The sequence below is a fragment of the Nomia melanderi genome, chromosome 4 (assembly GCF_051020985.1).
Source record: "Nomia melanderi isolate GNS246 chromosome 4, iyNomMela1, whole genome shotgun sequence".
Lineage (NCBI taxonomy): Eukaryota > Metazoa > Arthropoda > Insecta > Hymenoptera > Halictidae > Nomia > Nomia melanderi.
In genome coordinates this window covers 14560807-14580773 of record NC_135002.1, presented here as the reverse complement: position 1 = coordinate 14580773, position 19967 = coordinate 14560807, and the positions used below count along the sequence as shown (strand labels likewise).

At 37.6% G+C, this 19967-nt stretch overlaps 1 protein-coding gene across 4 annotated transcripts in view; it reads left to right on the top strand.

Moving 5' to 3' along the window:
• The window catches only part of crp (transcription factor cropped), a 223743-nt gene that overhangs the window by 25448 nt on the left and 178328 nt on the right, over window positions 1-19967 (top strand). For 2 of the 4 annotated variants that reach the window (XR_012998476.1, XM_031972989.2), the window contains exon 2: window positions 6573-6897. Coding sequence is in view for 3 of the 4 variants with exons in the window: in XM_031972989.2 (XP_031828849.1) it covers window positions 6573-6897 (325 nt within the window). In the remaining variant the exon portion in view is untranslated. Of the gene's footprint in view, window positions 1-2219; window positions 2598-6572; window positions 6898-19967 lie in introns of those variants that run through there. The other 2 variants (XM_031972992.2, XM_031972991.2) reach the window with 2 other exon arrangements.

Genomic DNA, 19967 nt, shown 5'->3' with positions numbered 1-19967 from the left:
GTTTAATGATTATGGAAGTGAATATTTCCCAGTTTGAAAAATCTGACAAATTCGTTGTACATTCGTTTTAGTTTGTTCAACTTTAAAGTTTCATTTTGCAGTTACAACTTTTTGTGTAAAGATACACGTGAAACAATTAAAATATTTCATGAAAAAAGTTACACGCGTACTCGTTATATTGGTACAATTAGAAATTCGGGTTCATTCAATTAGAAAACCAATTATCGTGAAACTGGTAGCTAAATTGTATGTGCCTCCCCCAGGAGAATTAAAATCGTTACACGTGTAAATTTTCCGTTGAAAAGAAAAATACTGAATGTTGAAGAATATTGTAACATTAAAAAAATATACTAACACTTACATATTCGTCTATTATTTCTGGCAGCTCCTTTGAAAATGAAAAATAAAAATTTGTCAGTGACTATCAATTGTAATACGTATGTGGAATTAGAATGAAGTGACACGAGTTTAAATGACAGTCATTCAGAGCACATAGTTACAAAACGTACAATTAACTGTTTTCGCTGTGATTCAGGCTAATGATTCTCTGTTTCCATAAAATAATGGAAATATTGTGATTTTCCTCGGCCATGAGATGCAAAGAAAATGGAAGTAAGAAAAAAAGGAGGAAGAAAAGAATAGGAAGAAGAGTTGAAGTCTGGCGTTTGAGGATCCCCTTCGGCGGCGATTCATTCTCGCGAACCTTGACCTATTCCTATCGCGCGACGCACCATCGGACCATGTGTTTTCATTCGCGAGCCGCGATCGAGGGGGCCAAGCTGCGTTTCCACTGCGTTTCATTGATCTCTCTAGTTGCGTCACTCGCGAGAACTCGAATGGTACGAGTACGGCACTCCTGCATCGTTTGAAAGTACGATTTTAGTCGGTTGGAGCAAAATGATTTTTATTTCCGATCGAATCTAAGCAAAATTAGTTTTTTTCTTTCTATTCACTCCTTACCCAGTAACACTGAATTACATACATTAAGAGAAATTTAAGTAGAAAGTAATGGTATTATTAATTTCTTTGTAAATTATGTGAGGTACCATTTTTTGTTATTAGTATTCATGCTGAGAAGTGAACGCAGATTTGAAAGGAATATAAATGTCCTTTTTCTTCTGGCTAATTATTGACGATGAAATAGGTTTGAGACATTTTTTTAAGTATAAGAGATTGGTCCTTTTAAGATGTCTCTGTGTTTCGTTCGTAGCCTGAAAATATTAGAAACGTTCTTACCTTGTAAATTTATACCACTGCTTCTTAAAAATTTTGAAAAAGTGTGCCTATACCCGATGATCTTTCCTTTCTAAATTCCATTTGATCCGGAAGCCTTTCTCTTTTAATTGCTGGACTTTCGTCGCGTAACCGTCAGGATCATTGATTCACCGTTCTATTTTATAGTATATGCAGATGGTTTTGAGACAATAAAGTCTAAGCTTTCTAAGATTATTATAACAATTTCCTGGTTTGAAAATGGAACATGAATAACTAGAAATTCATGACTTCGCAATAAACCCATGTCATCCATAATAATTAATTAAAAACCAGACAATCCCAAAGCAACTTAGGGACTACTGAGAAATTATGTCTAACCGGATGATACAGGTGTAAAAGGCGTTTCGACCGAGTTTTTGTTTCTACTTTCAATTTCCTGCCTTATCAACGAACAGCAAATCATCAAACGCACATCCCTCAGTCAAGCCATGTAGCGACCTTCTAATTTCACTCTGGCTATCTGACTTCATACCTAGTGACAAGCCTAGCGGTAGACAAAAGGAGTCTCTCGCTACGTGTTTTACCTAAAGTTTCAATTTCTTACCTACAACCTCATTAACGAACAGCGAATTATCATCGAAAACAAAGCGAGAACAAATAAAAACCGAGAGATCAAACCCTTGTTCCTCAGTGTAGCTGCAAAGTGATATCCCAGCTTCAGCCTCTAGCCAAGAGAAAAATGGCGGTATCGAAAACGCCGACGCTACAGCGTCGTCTTTCCCGCGGCCTTCCCCCTTTTTTCCCACGAGCGAGCAAGATCATACTTTCCGGTCGTTTCCTAGCCGCTCGCAGCTGATAGGCGAGCAGAGATAGCGAGGCTCGTGCGAAGGCACCGGTAAGAACCAGCTGAGTGGCGCCAGCCGTCAGCTGTTGGTGACTCACGCGAGTGCCGGAGTCACGCCGGCCGGGATACACACAATCGGCCACAGTCTCTCTCACACCGCTCACCGACACACACGTACGATGGGCCGCGCGATATGCTAGTGATATATATGATGATAGTGTAGCCGGTGAATCGACGCATACACGTGCATCGCAGGCCAGAGTGGCTACGTGGCAGAGAGATTCCTCCGTGTTGGACTCTATATTTGTCTTATTCGAGTGTGCGCGTCTTGTGCGTGTGACTGTACCACTGTGTTTGTGGAGAGGGGCATAGTTGTTTGCTTAGTTTATACTTGGTACGTGTGTCTCTGTGTGATAACGCGGTATGTATCAGCCGCGCTTTTTCACATGTACCACGTACGCCGCGTGACGAGGTTCGCACGCCTCTGCGGAGTTACCTGCTTCGACGATCAACGAAGCTTCAGTGGGAATCCACTGTGGTATGCATACTGAATCCGTCACGTTAGGATTAATCTGTTAACCGGCTGATGATACTTTGAGCATGGCTGTTTTGCGAAGATGTAGCTTGAGATGAATAAACGTCGCGATATAGGGACTGAAATGCTTTTCGACTTTTTCTTTGGAGTCTTGTGTAAATGTTCCTTATTGGATTTCTGTGAGTTCGTCTTTAATTATGATTGATGCAACTATTTTGTAATAAATTGTTGAAGGAACAAAAAAATTCTAGGTGTACTCTGTGTCCATGTATTCTCTACAGTATATAGTAGTCGATAACAGGGAAATAATATGTTATTTGAACTCCAAAGAATTTTAGAATAAAGAAAGAACTTCAGAATAAATATAGACATCAACATTAATGTCGCAAGTGTGAATTCATCTCTTTTAATCTATAAATAACAGTAAAAAATTTCTTCTAATTCTTTGTAATGTTTATTTTTATGTCAGGGTTATCGTAAAAATAAATGACCACTGATTTTAAGTGAATATAAGTTACCATAGGTCTGTTTAAATAACATATCGATCAATGATCATAGCCAACACCGAATTCCATTCCGAATTCTATGAACAAGAGCACACTTCTGAATAATTCGCGCCGTGTCGATTAACGCCGGTTCGTTAAGCGAAGATTATGTTTACCCCGGTGAAAAGGGGTGTGTATAAGGCTCACGATGAAAAGGAAGAAGGTAGCCACCTACTTAGACGACCTACTTCCGCCGTTCTGATCCAAGCTTAGCGGGTATCCAACAAGCTGACGTCACAGCCGACCATCCGGCCGTTGGCGTACCAGCTGATCCAATGTTGTATCCATTCGATGAGAGAATGCCATGTGGAGTCCCATTAGACCACGTGGCTCTCTCGACCCATGCTGCACCGGAAGTCCGCTATCTCGAAATTCTTAGAACATCTTTTTTATTATATGAGAAATGAATGAAAGACTTCATTAGTTCCTTCGCTTCGAAATTATGGATCCCATCGAGAGAATGTTACCATTCAGGAATTTTACTTCGAATTTTTGTAAGCGTTAGTTTCGAGCGAATTCATTTTTTCGAAGAGTTTACTATAGTAGTATTAATTAGGAAAATGAAGAAGTGGTAAGCCTTCTTTTATTAACGTTTCAAATTATTTTCCGAAATAAGATATCAGAATTGTATTTTAGAATCAAAATAATTGCGAAATCGAGTAAGATGTAACGATATTTCAAATATTACTTCAAACGTGCCTAATATTTTCTTTAATTTTCTTCTTCGTTTTTTCATATACTATATTATAATTAATATTCAATTATAACTTTTCTAACGAAAGTAGTAAAGTTTTCAATAAATCGTTTCTCATTTTTTAACATTAAATTAAAATTAAGTATATGAAAATTCTCAATATAAATTTTTATTTGAGTTCAGTCTTACATAAATTCTCTGGTTCTAATTAGTTACAGTTTCTGTTCACCTATGGGGACCATTTTACACTTTAATGAAGTATATCAATTTATTTTCAGATTTTTTAGCGCATTTGTGCACTTTGTAACTTTTCAAACGTATTACCAGTTGATTATGTTTTAATGTATTTAGATATATATATATATATATGTATATAGAGAGAGGTATTCTAGTATTATCGGCACGCATTGAACGAATGTACAGCGAGCAGGCCACAAGGTCACGGTCTTTCCTCACTGACTCATTTCACATCCGCCATCCCGATCTTTTTTCTGCCTCCCTTACTATCTCCTACGTGTTTGTTCCGTGAAATTCTACCAGATGTTTTCCAGCAAGCCCTGAACACGTTTCCTTCGTTTTCCTTGGGGAAAAAACATTCGGTTCTTCGTTGGGAAATAGTCATTATCTCCATTCACTGGATGGTACGCCAGTTTTACCGTCTAGGGGATTTCTTCTGTAAGCACCAACTCCCCGTAGACTGAAAATAATACAAACAAATCAAGTACATTAGAAAATTGAGCATTATTCAAACGAATTTTATTCTAATAATTACTTAAATGAAGTTTCTATTGCATGCTTTGTTTCCTTTGATCCTTTATTTTACTTGAAGGGACAGAATAAGAACGATTTTTGTATGGTTAATGAAATTTTTATTTTAAAATTACATTCTTCATATGCGTAGACGTATTTATTTTAGATGATCAGCTAATTCATTTAAACCAGAGAATAAAATGCGTGAAGTTAACATTTGATTTTCTCTCACTATAAATTCAATACTTTAATGTAACGTACAATACTTTAAACTGCGTAGAAAATTCAGTACTACAATAATTATCAAGCAATAAAAGTGAATACATTCAATGCTCATTAAAACATACATTTTTCTACCATTCAAAATTCACTAAACAAAACACAAAAATCCAAACAAACTCAAATTCCCCAGTAAACACAAACCCAATCATACGCCAACTACCCACACACCTGTATCACAAATCCTGCTCAACTCTCGACCTCGACACCGAAAAAAAATCGAAAGTAAATCGGAACCGCAAACGGTTAAACGGTAGCGACCTCGTAAAAAGCGTTTGGAAATAGGTGGAACGCCTAACACTAGGCAGGCGGGAAATTGCGTGCGGCCGGTGGACTGTCCGCGTGGTGTGCTGTTCTGTAACCACAGAACGATAATGATGTCGTGCTTCATTGACTGAGAGTTTATCTGGCGATAACTCGCGGCCGGCCGTGTTAGATCCATGAAACAAACAGCCTCGACGCTTTCAATTTCCTTAAAAGCCCTTGGGAACCCAGACAGACGACCGGCGAAGGGGATGGGTGGTAGGAGGGATGGTTTTTATATTTCCCGGTCCGACGTTCGCCGGTTTTCTATGCTCTCGTATCTGCTTGTAAATCAAATATTCAGTCTCCGGCCGCAGAACCGGGCGAAACATGGACTGTCATACGGGCTCTCGCGCACACGCACACACGCCGCGAGAATCTCTGCGCTCACCCCCGTCCTCTGTCTCGTCTCTTTGATTTTCGGGATCTCTTTGGCCGCTCGCGCCAAAATGCTTTACAAGAGACTCGCCACCCGCCTCTTGTCGCTCGCTCTATCAAATGAATGCGTCCGCTATAATATTCTTGTCGCGACAACCTCCTTCCCACCCCCAACGTTTAAAGATATTGAGCAAGTTTGCTCGGTGTTTGTCTTCGCGTCTTGTTTCGGCTTGAGCTTCCTCTTTGTTGTCTTTTTGGTTTTGCGGCGTTGATTGATTTAGCCAATTCGAATGCTGTTTTGGGTGAACGAGTATCATTTGTGATTGGTGGGATTTAGTTTGTAGAAGGGTCGAGGATTCGTTTGAAGAATGAACTGGACATTGATGAAGTGAGGCTTTTTTAAAGGTTGGGATACTGGGATTTCATGTTTCGGATTTTTAGATGATCAGTGTGTGAACTTGTAGAATTATATTTTTGGTAGGAATGATAATTAATGGTATGCAGGGGAACGGAAATAATAAATTTTAGATTGAACTGATGGTTTATTCTGTTAACCACATTTGTAAGGATATGTGTCGCGATAGCTGCAAATTTTCAATTCGATTCTTTAAAATTCTGTGTCAGGCACATTATTTCAAGTTCCATTGTAAGAATTTAATTCAGTCTTTACTTTTCTCAGTATAATATCCCTCTAACATATTCACCAGCAATTATTCTCGTAAACTCCTATCCCGCGTTACAATTAGTTTGTCTTTCATCAACAGGAACAATATAAATACGATATTAAATTGAGTTACACCATCTAACGACATAAAAAGATGACACGTAACATTATTTCCCTATCCCCCATCGGTGACCATCGCAAACATAACTATTAACCACAATCAATGGCGACCCATTCGTCAACGCGTCGTTTGCATCAGTCGTAGACGTAAATCTGATCGACGGTCACCGGTGACCGTCACAGCGGCGAACGTGTTAAACGAACCGACGAGGATGAATACTGAAGGGAATCGATCTGTGTTCCAGAGGTATCGGTACAGTGGAGGACGGCTCGGTGACCACGAGCGTGACGGTCGCCGAGATTGCTGATTCGCAGGAGCAACAGCAACAGCAATCGAAGAGCAACGGCGCGGTATCACGCCGTGTTGCTGGTCAGAACGTTGCGTTGAGCAACGGGAATAGCACCAGCAACGTCGGCCGCGTTACACCGCGTAGCCACATGGAGCAAGAGAAGCGTATGCGGCGAGAAATCGCCAACAGTAACGAACGGCGTCGGATGCAGAGCATTAACGCCGGTTTCCAGTCGCTCAGGACCCTGCTGCCGCACCACGAGGGCGAGAAACTTTCCAAGGTGAGTCAGAGTTTTCCGTTTTCCCCTGTTGCGTCCGACGCTTGTCGGATCGATTCGCATTCGAGTGTTTTTTAGGGTGACCGACATTTTTTTCTTGTTTTTCGTGATTTTTTGTCGATGATAATTGATGTAGAATATATAGGGTGTAATGGATAGTTTATCGATCCTTTGCACTCGAAAGTTTTTTGGTAGGAATATTCGATATTTTCTGATGAAATGTGGACATAGAAATTATTATAAGTAATGGGAAAGTATACATAAGTTAAGAAACAAAGCTATTTTATTTCGATATTTCACGTATTGATGTATTATATAAAGCTTATATATATATATAATTTTGCTGTATCACAATCAAGTGATAGAGAGTTATCTCTAGAGTATAAAGGATTGAAAGATTATGATAGAAAGATATTTTTTCGTATTTTGTATTTCGTTTTATTATAAAATTCTAATTTTTGTTGATCATTACAAATTTGATGTAATTTTTTAGTACATTTTGAACATTTGTACATAATGTGTATAATGCAAATACATAAAATATAAAATTAATTTTAATATCGCGTATTTTCACATATATTACTTAAGTTCATTAAACTTCATCTTAATGACAGATTTATTTATTTTAATAAAATTTATATGTCACCGAATAGCATGGTCACCCTAATTCACACACGTGCTTGAATTTCAATCATTCGAGAACGAACACTTTGTGGCATGAAAATCGGAAAATAATCTGGGCAAGTTCTGAACATGGAACTCTATAATGTGTAAGAACCTAATGGGAGCACATTCAGGGTTTCTTTGTAACATAGTATACAAATGCAACGCGCACTTGGAATTAGATCTCTCTGAAATTAACGAGAGTCGCTTGAATCCGAGTACCTTAGTAGACATTAGCCGCTTGTTTACGATGAAAGATGCATCTGTAGTGCTTCCTCCAATAAGGTAACTGTGCTGGAGGAAGAATTAATGCTCCTCTTAAATAAAATATTATTTTCTCCACTTCATTGTCCTACCGTTCGATTGACCCCTCAAATTTCTGTCAACTTATTCCTGCCAAAGACTGGACACCAAACATTGCATTTATGAATTTTACTTTTACTTATAAATATATTCTGTGAATGATAATTATATAATAAAACTTAAACTGTACTGATTACAACAAAATGAATCTAGAAATTACTATAAAAGAAGTATAGAACATTAGGCTAATAAATAGTTGGAAATATAAAGATTTTAAATTGTTTGAAAAGAATCAATTTGCAAGGATGTAACAATGAATTGATGTATAAATAGAAATATATATTGATAGAGAAGTTTCAGATAAGAAATATTGTTAGTGACATGAATTCGAGGGGTCAATCGGTTTATCAGAATGGAATCGGCATCCATTTAATCGCCATCTGCACGCACAGAAAGGGAAAGCTGTTGCTCTTAATTAATACAGTTCCTTTGTATCTTGCTAGTTCTTTCTTTTACTTAATTTTAGCTTGTAAATCAAGCTTCCTTGCAACATCTTCTTTTTCTTAACTGCAACGATTGCTCGGACACTTCATACTGTATATACATACAATGCAATTGATCGATGCAAACAGTGCTATGCGTATAAAATATGGTTCTTATTATGCCGCACTTTTGCAATTGAGATTATCAATCAGTCCTGCATCATCGCAGAGATAGCACATCATCATTTAGTAGTACGAGTTTGCATTAATAGCTCTCGCCTTTTCTATTTATCATCTTTCATTCCTCATCTATAAATATACATCATTTTGATAAATAGTAACAGAAATTATTATCATATATAACTTAATATGTCACATTTCATTATTTATTAAGAATTTCTATATAATTCTATATACACTTTCATATACTTACTTGTATTTTATAAGTTCTATTTCTTAAATTAATGTTCACCTAAATACAGGAACATTTTACAGCAACAGTAGAAGTTACTAATAAAATAATTTTGAAGATATATTATCAAAGATATTTATAATTACTTTAACGATTATTACATTAATAACGTTAATAACAAAAATATCAAAAGCTAGGAAATAAAATCAACAGAGAATTAGCTAAGAAAAAAATAAAAACTGATCAATCAACCTAATTCCTCAGCCTAGCCACCAAGCGATCTAGCAGTTCGTTGACCAAATCAGCTTAAGTTAGCCCATCCCGCGAACCGCGGCTAGATCAATCAAAGCTATCTACCATAACAATTTCGTAGCCCCACGTTTCTGACTGACGATGAGTCCTTAACAGGATGTCGGCCAGGCTATAGCCGACACGTGGACCGGAAACGGTAACCTGTTACACTTGACTGAGGTGGACTCATCAATAATGAATCTCGTTCGTCGTCCGAGTCGCCTCAGCGTCGACGATGGTGGCGGCGTCTTTTACGAATTGTCACGTGGCGTTATTCGACTAATTTTAGCATGTGAAAGTCGTTGTCCGATCCCACGCCGCTAAACTAGACCAGCTCGATCACGGCGTACGTGTGCGTCACGCGCGCCTGTGTACGTGCCTAGTCATGTCGGGATGCTTTAATCGTTTGCCCCGGTGTCCATGGTACAACCGTGTGACACTGACCGCCTCGGATTCGCCTTATACGGGCCTGCTGATCGAGAACCACGCGAACATCAGCTGATTGCCGTTATTACTTCATTGAATTCGTAGAGCGCGCGCGTCTTCTTCGGGATACCCTATTTTTCTCTCCTCGCATCTCTCGCTGTGGACTGTCTTGAAGGTTAACGCGTTCACTGCCAGCCGAATTTTGCCTACCGTTTAACACGGTGAATTAAAGTGTCCGTTAGTCGTAGAACGCTATTAGTTTGGCAATGTGGGATTAAAAAAGAAGTAAGTTTTTTAAATTTAAATTGAAATTTTCGGAGAACGTTTGCTTGTATATTTGTTAACACGTTTGCAATAAGAAGATTTCTCTTTCAAAAATTTGTAAGTTTGAAATATATTAGTAATCAGCTGAATGATCTGTTCGTAACGAGAATTAATAGTGGACAAGAAATCCAATGTTTCGTATTATTCGAAATAAGAATTTGGATTTATAAACTGTTGCGTATAGGGTGTCTTGTTATAATTGGTTGAGTTGTAGGATTAGAGTGGGAAAATGTTGAAGTTTTATTAGGGGAAGTATTGTGTTTTCAAAAGTTGCGTTCCTTGATGCTTTTGCCTAAATAATTGCCGAGAAAAATTCTCACGACGAGGAGAGAAGTTTGTTTTGTTTAAATATTTTTAATGTTTTTGAGAACTTTTCGCTGAATAGTGTTGACTTTATAATTGTTATTAAATGAGAAGTTTCTTCTAAAATAAAATAGCTCAGGAGGAAGTTCTTTGTTTATCTTTTAGTAATCTTTTATCTCTACAGTAAAATTTTCGAGAGTTTATTATGTATTATACCTCCTAAACAAATTGGATTTTCCACAACAAATGCTAGAAAATTTGAGGATCAATTCTTCACGATAATATAATACGAAAATCAAGAATAAAAAAATCCCTATTTTAGCGTTGTTTTCAGGTTATTAACGATCGAACATCTCTTTGCATCTGACAATACGCCAATCATGACTCACGTGAGGTAGGTCAGTGCGCGCGCGGGCGTTGACGTACAGCGCGAGGGACAGAGACCGAGGATACATTCTCGCTTCGCTATTGGCGGATCTCTTTTTTTCAATAACTTAAAAACAAAGCAGAAATCGCAATTTTCTTATCCTTGATATTCGTCTTATATTATCGTGAAGAATCAACTCTTAAACTTTTACATTAAATTATTTTTTCATTAACATTGCTGAGGTGATTATTTTATATTTTCTCCCAAATTTTTTGTTAACTGTGAAGAACAGTTTATTAAGAAAATGTTACGGGTCGTTTTCAATCGTAATAAATTATTAGCATTAATATTTATGAAATCTAATTTTCCTTCGTCCTTATTGATGAGTTCATTAGAATTTCAAAATTACTTCAACCGCGTTATGTAACATATTATTACATGAACAGCCCTGCAGAAATAGTTTTCTATATGAAATTGGCCTCATCCATGATATTTTTAAATTGTTCGATCTACCCTTTTAACTTTGTTGGATTTCATCCACGGGGTCACTTCAAATTGATTATACGTGTTAGCCAAATTATAGTGTTCCCTCCCTGTAATCATGCTTTGTCCACCACATATAATATTTTCGTCATCTTCCCCACAACAGGTGCTAGGTGACAGTAAGCGTGTTCTACGTCACCCGCTTTGATAGCGTTGAGAGGATTGGCAAACGTTCACGTTGAAAATATATTTTCGCAGCTCAGCTTGTAATAAGGAAACTTTAATGAAACTATATTGAATCTATCGGGAATCCAATGAAGATTAAAAATGGAATGTAAACATTAAAAAGTTTCATCAATTTTCATTCGACCTCCGATATAATTAAGAATTATAAAGAAAAGTGCATCTACCACAGTAATCCTTCTACATTTCCTGTATCTAAATTTTCCTTTATCAAGAGTTTCATAAATCAAAAATAACTCGAAACACTAGACATCCATTAACACTCCAATTACATAATTCTAATTAAATAATCAAAATAAAATAAAAACCATTCTCACTATTTTGATTCCAATCCTATACATTGAAATTTCTCTATAGAAACCCTAATAGTGCATCTATCGAGATTTCGATTAATTTACAATTCAGTTTACGTATTGCTAAATCAATTTCTTTAACAATTTCTCAGAGAAACATCTGTTATCTTTTTAATAATTGCAAAAAGCAGACATCAGAAATGGGATAGTTTGATCCATCTGGTAGTTTTAGTGTTAATTCAATACAGGTCACTTCATACATTCAGTAACCAAACCATACATCTACCAATATATATTTATCCAGCTACCCATAAACTCAAACACAAAAATAAAACAGCAAAGTAATATTCTTTTCCAAAACTTCCGAATTCACGTTCCAGACGTACAATGATTTCCACCACACGAGTCGTAAGGCGTACAGCCGCAAACGGCAAGAATCAACATAGCTCTCCCCCGAACCCATTTGTGCGGGTCCGTTTGCGCGCGCGCGGGCGAGCGTACTTTCGCAATGCGATATTTCGCGAACCAGTCCTCGGGCCACATGGTTCAATTCCCACGCATTTCTCTTTAGGAGATCGTTCCGTCCCTTTCGCGTTCTCTCTCGGCTCTCTTTCGATTCGCAAACCCGCTGGGCCCTCCTCTCCCTTCTTTCCGCCTACCCCTCCCTTTTCTTCCCTTTTTTTCTCCTTGTCTTTTTCCTTGCGGCTCGGCCTCGCTCGCCGGTTTCTCGGCCTCTCCGAGAGAGTCCCTTCTTTCTTGACGCGTCGCGACAAAGGCCAACCATGGCCGGTGAATTTCGCGAAGCCCTGGCCCACTAAGAAGTTTCTCGGAGCGGATCACGGTTACTCGGCTGTCCTCCTCCCTTTGCCACGCCGCGCTGCAGCGAATATTAACGAGACCGATCGCCAAATACGAAATATCTCGGCCGCCATTTTTTGCCCCCGCGGACTTTCTTGCGTCGCCTGCGGATCTCCGCGGGTGTCTTCTTTTTGTCGATACTCTCGGTCGGAGACGTGTCTTTTTAACACTTACCAATCACTATTGCACTTGTGTTTATTGGTCCGAGTTGTTCATGAGTTTCGTTGTATTTGCGCTTACATTAACACTAATATTACCGAGCAATTAGAATGAGTTATTTTCAAATGTTTATGAAAATTAGAACAATACGTTTCTTGAGATTCGAATTGACATCAATAGTCTTGTTGCATTACATATATTAAATTATTTTCAAGCGTATCACTGTATAAAAAATTATTAATAAATAAGATTGGTGCACATATCTGCGTAAAATAGGTAAACACCAAATTAATTTCCAGCGCAAGAGGTTAAGCGTTTGTTTAGTGGACGACGTGATAAATTGCGAGTGTGCCGGGAAGCAATGATCTTACGAACACGATATTTTGTACACATGTTCACGTGTACTTCCAGAAATGTAACGACATTTGTTTTATATTTTTATACATAGTCTTTTTTACATTTACATGTAAAATTTTAGGAGGTATTTTGGAATTTTCGAACTGTCGTGCTCCGCTTCAATTTAATTCAACAGTGAGCTAACTGGATCCTTCCTTTTGACATTCCGGGCACTTGTGCATACAACTGGCTACATTATATTTACAAATAAACTGCAGATTTCTGTGCATTTATGGAAAATTCAATTGGTTAAATTTGAACACACCGCATACAATGTAAAAAAAAAACATAAAATATCAAAAATGTTATGCTTATTAAAATATTCACTATGGAAAATCATTTTCTACAACAATTCCATTTTTTTAATTCTAATCTTATTAATTTGCAGTCTCAATCTATGAGGACGTAAAAAACGAAATTGATTTTTCCAAATTTTTCAATTATCCCTCGCTCAGAATACAAATTCTAAGAGCACAGGGATCCTTCGTATCGCTCGTAATTAGTGTTTCAAGTTCGATTCATCTCATCGGTGTCACTATCGTTACCAGTGGCTGCAGGGCAGCGTGCTCGAGGAGTGTCGCGGCTTTTGTAGCAGTAGCACATGGGAAAGGAAGCAAAAAGAAGGAGCGCAAATGAGCACAGACGCCTCGACCCATTTTCATTTAGCGTTCGCCAGACAAAAATAAAAATAAACCGTCTCCTCTCCTCGTGTACCTTTTAACGAAACTTTAATCGGACACACGACGATGCTCGTAGTCGGTTCGCACGCATTATCGCTCTTTGTGCCGCGCGAAATCCATTTCGGATGCGCTCGGAACTGGCCGGACGTGCGTTTGTCCTGGGTCCATTTATTAAAGGATGGTAAATCATTTTGTAAATTGCCGCGGCAACGACACGTGACTCGCGAAAATTCAACGAAATTACCGGCACTGCATAAGTCGTCTGAAGAACAGGCGGTGCGCGGATTGTAAAAACGCGTTTTAATGATAAATATTTTCTCACGGAACACGGATTAGTACTCCAAAAGCCTCAATAGACAAGAATTGGCCCATTCACATCATTATTATCTCGTTTGCTTTAATTTTTATGGACTATAAAAGCAGCGGCACATCCGGCTCTTTCAATAATTTTAATTGGACGTTTCCTTTAATTTTCATGATCATATCGTTAATCGTTAGTGGATCAAGGATGTTTTTATACAACTATAAAATATCGATACACGCAAAATTTATTTGATAAGGATGTGGGAAATTATTTGATGAAATTTATTTTATGACATGTTGTACTACTATTTTCTGCGTTATCGATATTAAATTAATTCTGCGAATTATCTGTTACGATTAGCTTATATTGTAAGCAATTATATATTATGAATACGTTACATTATTAGCTATAGAAATTCTGTTACCATATTATCTTTATTCGTCGGTTTCTTTCGTTTAATAGTTTCATTTATGTATACAACGGCCAACGTCAGTTTTACGGTTAACTATTTCTGAGAATGCAAAGAAATTTTCTGTACATCGCAAACGTATGTGCACTTTGAAGATAAGATGGTAAAAACAAAATAGTCTTTCATTTCAATTTTTGTGTGATAAATAACACTGATTTTTATTAAATTTAGTTGAAAATCTTCAGTGCGAGTCCCGTAAGAATTCTTTATGGGAAACTTAATATCGTAAATTATTTGACAAGTTCATCCTATCAGAATCAAAATAATTTGCTTATTTTCATAAGTAAATTCAGTTGAATATCTAATATTTCATGGTTTCTTACGACTGTAGTGTTCACAGAATTACAACGAAATTAACTAGAGACAATAGCGAAAATAAGGTGTAGAATAATACCGTGGCAACGGATTACAAAGGTGTATCAAGTAAACTATTCCAAATTTCATTATAAAAATTCAACAGTACCTTCCTGAAAGACCATGCTTTTGAAAAACGCAAAGAAAGTCGATCATTTTATCAAAATAGTTCCTTGACATGGAATATTTGTGTACGCGCGTATTAGTTCAACAGGAAAAAAGACGCCAGGAAGCCAGACGTCACGTGTTTCGCCTTCTCCGGTGCCAATGGTAGTACTACCACGAAACACCGTGTGCAATGAGTGGCTTTGCTTCGCTGCCAAGTGTCGCGTATCCCAACCTTCTTTTTTTTCCTTCTTTTTTCTTACACCGCTCATTTTTCACGCGGCACTTCTCCCTCTTTCTGTTCCGTCGTCGTGAATGTTAATGCTTTTAAAGCGTCGCGCGGCTACAGAGAACGCGTACGCTCGTCTGTGCATGCGTTCTTCTCTACCGCTTTTAGTATTTTTTGTCCCTCCTTTTTTTCATTCCTGTTCTTTCCTTTTTGTTTAATACAACACTGAATCGCGTTGAAAATTCCGGTGTTTCGAAATGTACGAGTACACGATTATCCTTGAAACTTCGTTTAAGATAGCTGACTAAGATAGCTGACTTATTGTTGTACGATTGTAACGGCTAGTGGTATTAAGGCATTTATTAACAAATCCACAAATATCAATCGTTCTTTTCAAGAGATTATTAAGTATCTATCAACGAGTAAATTGTTAATAAAAAAATATGTGATATCTTAACAAACTACTTGTCAACATAAGTTGCAGTAGTGTGGATAGTAAATTAGTATCAACATTGAAATGATAAAAACTGAAAACTAACCAATGAGACCCGTATTTCTCATCCTAGCCATCAAGTCATGCCTTAACGACACTGTTGGTAGCTAACTTGATGCCTACTGTTGAATCATAGAAGCAATAAGAGTTTTCCATTGAGTATTTTCCATAGTTTTCATTGTTTAGATGTAACCAAATTGACGAATATCAAAATTAACACCTAAATTGAGATGACAAAAACTGAAACCTAACCAAGACAACATTCACATTCCTCAGCCGACTCATTAAGCGATCCTCCCAACAGTGCATCCATCAATTTCGAATCACTACTCGAAATTCCCATGTAGCTTGCGTAACCAGTCGATTCCCGGGGTCTCGCCGAACGCGGGCCGAACGAACGCATGGGCCCCGGAGCATCTAGGTCATTTTGTCCCCCGTGCCCCCATCCCGTCCGTCCCGTCCCGACCCGCTCGCCAGGCCGTTTCTTTGGTCCCTGTTCGTCCCTTTGTCTCGAGCTTCCCTACTGGGCCCCTCCTTCTGGTTAAGACCCGGCCGACAAAGGTCTCCCCGGCTTCGGTTGTATACCTGGCGTGTGTGCACTGGGTACACACCGCCGATACAGCCGTTGCTTTCTACAAGGTGTCTCGAACGGGCTGGAGAAGAGAAAGTTTGCGCGATCCGTGGACGCGGGCCCCGGCTACCCGGCGGCGCAGAACCACTAGTGAACCCGAAGACGACGGATTATTTTGTTTCGTTCGCGGATCGAATTTCGATTCGCAGTTTCTAATTACTTGGGAGATCGGGACGATTGAAACGATTTTTCTTTCGCACGAACGTCTCCTTGGATAACCAATCCTCTCGCTCTTTCTCCTACCTTCTGCGGGACTCTTTGCTACGTTCACCGATACATCGCTCGTGATTGGGTTACCGAGGTTTTTTGTTTTCTGGCGGATTGCCGCGCGAAAATAATACTATAAATGTTCACCGCTGGGATATCGTGTTTTGTTGATTCCGCTTGTTGAGGTTTGTTTGGGTCGAGTAGCGTTTGCTGAGTCTGGGAAAATAGGTTTTTAGGTATCTTTTCTTTTCGTATGAATTTTGAATACAGATATGAAATAATAGTTTTTTTTTAATCTAGTTAGAGAAATAGACTGATCACCGATTGATTGAAACAAATATGTGTTTACTTGCAATTGAAGGAACAAACAGTTGAAAGAAATTCGTGGTTTTCAGATCTTAACGTGCAACAATGATTGAATTCGTTGTTTCCAAATTGATAATGGTTTATGATTACAATTTGAATTTAATGCGGTAAGACAGGATTAGAATATTGGCGATAGAGTGAAGCTGCGATTCAATGGAAATGAATTATTATAATGTCGGTTGTAGAGCATCCCTGTCCTTGTAGTTTCGAAGCGTGTCGTTGGTACGAATATGCACGCTCCTCGTCACCTAGGAATGCTGAAGGAAATCCGAAGCCACGGTCTCGTGTAACGGCCTGCGTTCTAACTCCACCGTAGCCGCAGAAATACGCCGTATATAGGTACATATTTTTCTTAACACTTTAACAACCTGGGCCCTTCCACTGCGGACGATGGCGACGTGAAGCAACTATCGGTTGAAGACTGTTGCTTTTATTCTTTTAATAAATACAATATAAAGTATTCGAAAATAAAATGTAAATGTTTTTTTCATAGTCTGTATAAGTTCTATTTTTATTAATTATTATACGAGTCCGAAATGTCACGAACAAGTTCTTTTTCGCAAGTTCTCTGTAAAACTGTGCAGTTGTTAGTTTGGTTCCTTTTATCTAAACATTTTCTACAACTACATAAGAAATGTTTTCTTATTATTCTCGTTACGTTACGGTTGGAATTTTAATTTATACGAGGAAGACATTAGCAGCTGAGCTGTTCACGCCAACTATCATTAAAACAACTTTCTAATATCTTAATTTAAGTTCAAGGTGTTGAGTAATTTCAGCTGCTGGATTTCTTCGAAGAATCGAGGTATGTTACAATGTACACCAGTTCTGATGACGTTGATGTTTATACGAATTTTTTACTACTGTTTGAAGTCTACGCGAGTTCTCTGTTATTCGAGATCTACGCGAGTACAGTTGCGTTGATGTATGTTTGCGTTCTACATTGGCTTCGGTGCGTTTCCATCGGTCAATTTGTTGCGTGACTGGCATGTTTACGCAGGTGTAGCGAGGTTTGAAGTCGTAGAAATACAAAATTCGCGCTCCATGTTCCCTTCTGATGTGCTCTTGATGGCAGATTTCAGGAAATACTACTAAAACTTGATTAGAAGTTGTCAAATATGTACAGTTTAGGGGACAGGAGTGAAATATAGTAAAACTGATTTGAGAAATGTAAATAGTCTGTACAATTAAAGAAGTACATAATAATTTTTAATCTTGTATAGTTTGTATAAGTCATATAACAATTTACATTTGATTAAAATTGATAATTCGAAAAAATTGAGAAAATTTCAATTAAATTTTTGTAATCTGAAAATTTAGTTAAGACTAAGAAAATTCGGAAAGTATCTTATAAATCTTATATGTTATATCTTCTAAAAGTATCGAGATAAACCTAGATAAACTTAGACGAACGTAACAGAATCATGAAGTATCTTAAATGTTCTAGAAGTCTCGAAAATTTGAAGTCTTTACATATCTTTCAAGTATTGAAAAATGTCAAGCTTTCATAATATCTTCTATCTACGTATAAAATTTGAAAGTTTCTCCAAACCTTGAGTACGAAAATTAGTGATGTTCTGAATGAGATTATTTCGTATTTCTAATGAATATTCAAGAACCAAATAACGAATTAGACAGTTTTCTAACTGAAGTTCTACCATATACGACCTATAAACCTTCAAAACAAAATTACTAGTTTCATCATAGAACCAATGTATCCAAACAAATTTTTTAATCCATCTTTTCCAATGAAATTTTTTTAATAAACATTTACTTTTTCCCTAAATTTTTTGACAAAATTTTTCTGTTTAAACCAATATATCACAAATAAGTGATTAAGAATAAATGTAGCGCAATAAAAACATTGCTTCTACCGTATTGCTGATTACTTCGCGTCGCATCCTCAGTTGAACGTTCACGAATTTCTCTCGATTCGATTCACCTGCAGGGAAAAGTTGCCGCTGGTCTGTCTCGCTGCGACCTGTCCCTAGACACACCTTGCAGCCAGGAGTCATCGTGCGTATTTATAGAACGTGACTGGTGATTGTGGTGCCATTTGTCGGTAACAAGTTACTCTAATGATTCCATTGTGTCTAACGGCTGTTACACCTGTGGTTTCGCGTTAGGTGTGGAACTGCCTACAGCTTTCTTTCAATACTTAATATCTATTATCAATTTTTCTACCAGCCGTCACTTTATTTGGAAAGAAAATTGATTTGGAACATTAAATCTCGGAACGCGAAACACTAATTTCTATTTTTTTTAAATAATGAACGATGAAAAAATAATAGCTTCTATTACGATGAATCTACTTTCATCATTTATTAAGTATATAAAGGAATATTCCAAATTATTAATTATGAATAGATTGTGATTCTTTATACCCTATAAAAGGTACATTTTCGACGAAGTCAATGCAGATTAATAAAAAACAATTCTAATAATATACAAAACTGAATAATTGCTCATTTGGTAACCTATTTCCTAATTAATTCATCAGCAGAACCGAAAATTACGATACTTTTATCAAGATCCACAGGTTCGATGGTTTCCATGAGTCTATCCTTAATCAAAACAGCTTCTCGTGGTAGAGGAAAATAATTATTCAGAGGATCCGGACAGTCGTTCAAGCAGCTTCGGTTCCTCAACCGTTTCCTTTTGCATATTCCGACGGAAGTGATGCACTGGGACGCGCAAGAATCCCCGAGCTCTGCGATCCGCTCGCAGCAAAACGGAGGATATTTCTTATTGGACTTCATTAATTACATTTAATACGTCCTGTGATTTAATGTCGGCGTTGTTTCTCTCGCTGCGCTCGCTCGTAAAAGTCGCGAACGTCAGAGACACGATAGCTGCAATTAATGGATAATGTCATCTCGATGCTCCTCGTCGTTTTTATCCTCTCTCTCTTCTCTTCCTCTTTCTTTTTCAATTTACCCCCCCCCCCCCCCCTCTCCTTCTAATTTACCTATTTCTTTTTCTTTTCTTATTTTTCTGTCTTTTAATTCATTTATTAGGTCGCGTAATATGAAATGTCGGATTTTGAGAGAAAAGAAAACCATATTTGATCTTTTAAAAGACGTATTTTCAATAAAACTATGCTCTATTTGATTCGATGCACTCGTGTCAACGTGTTTTTAATGAATATATTCCTTTTTTGAAAAATTCTTAATGTTTAGAATTAACAAATTCCAAAGACATCGTTATAAACTACCGTTTCGAGTTTACTGTG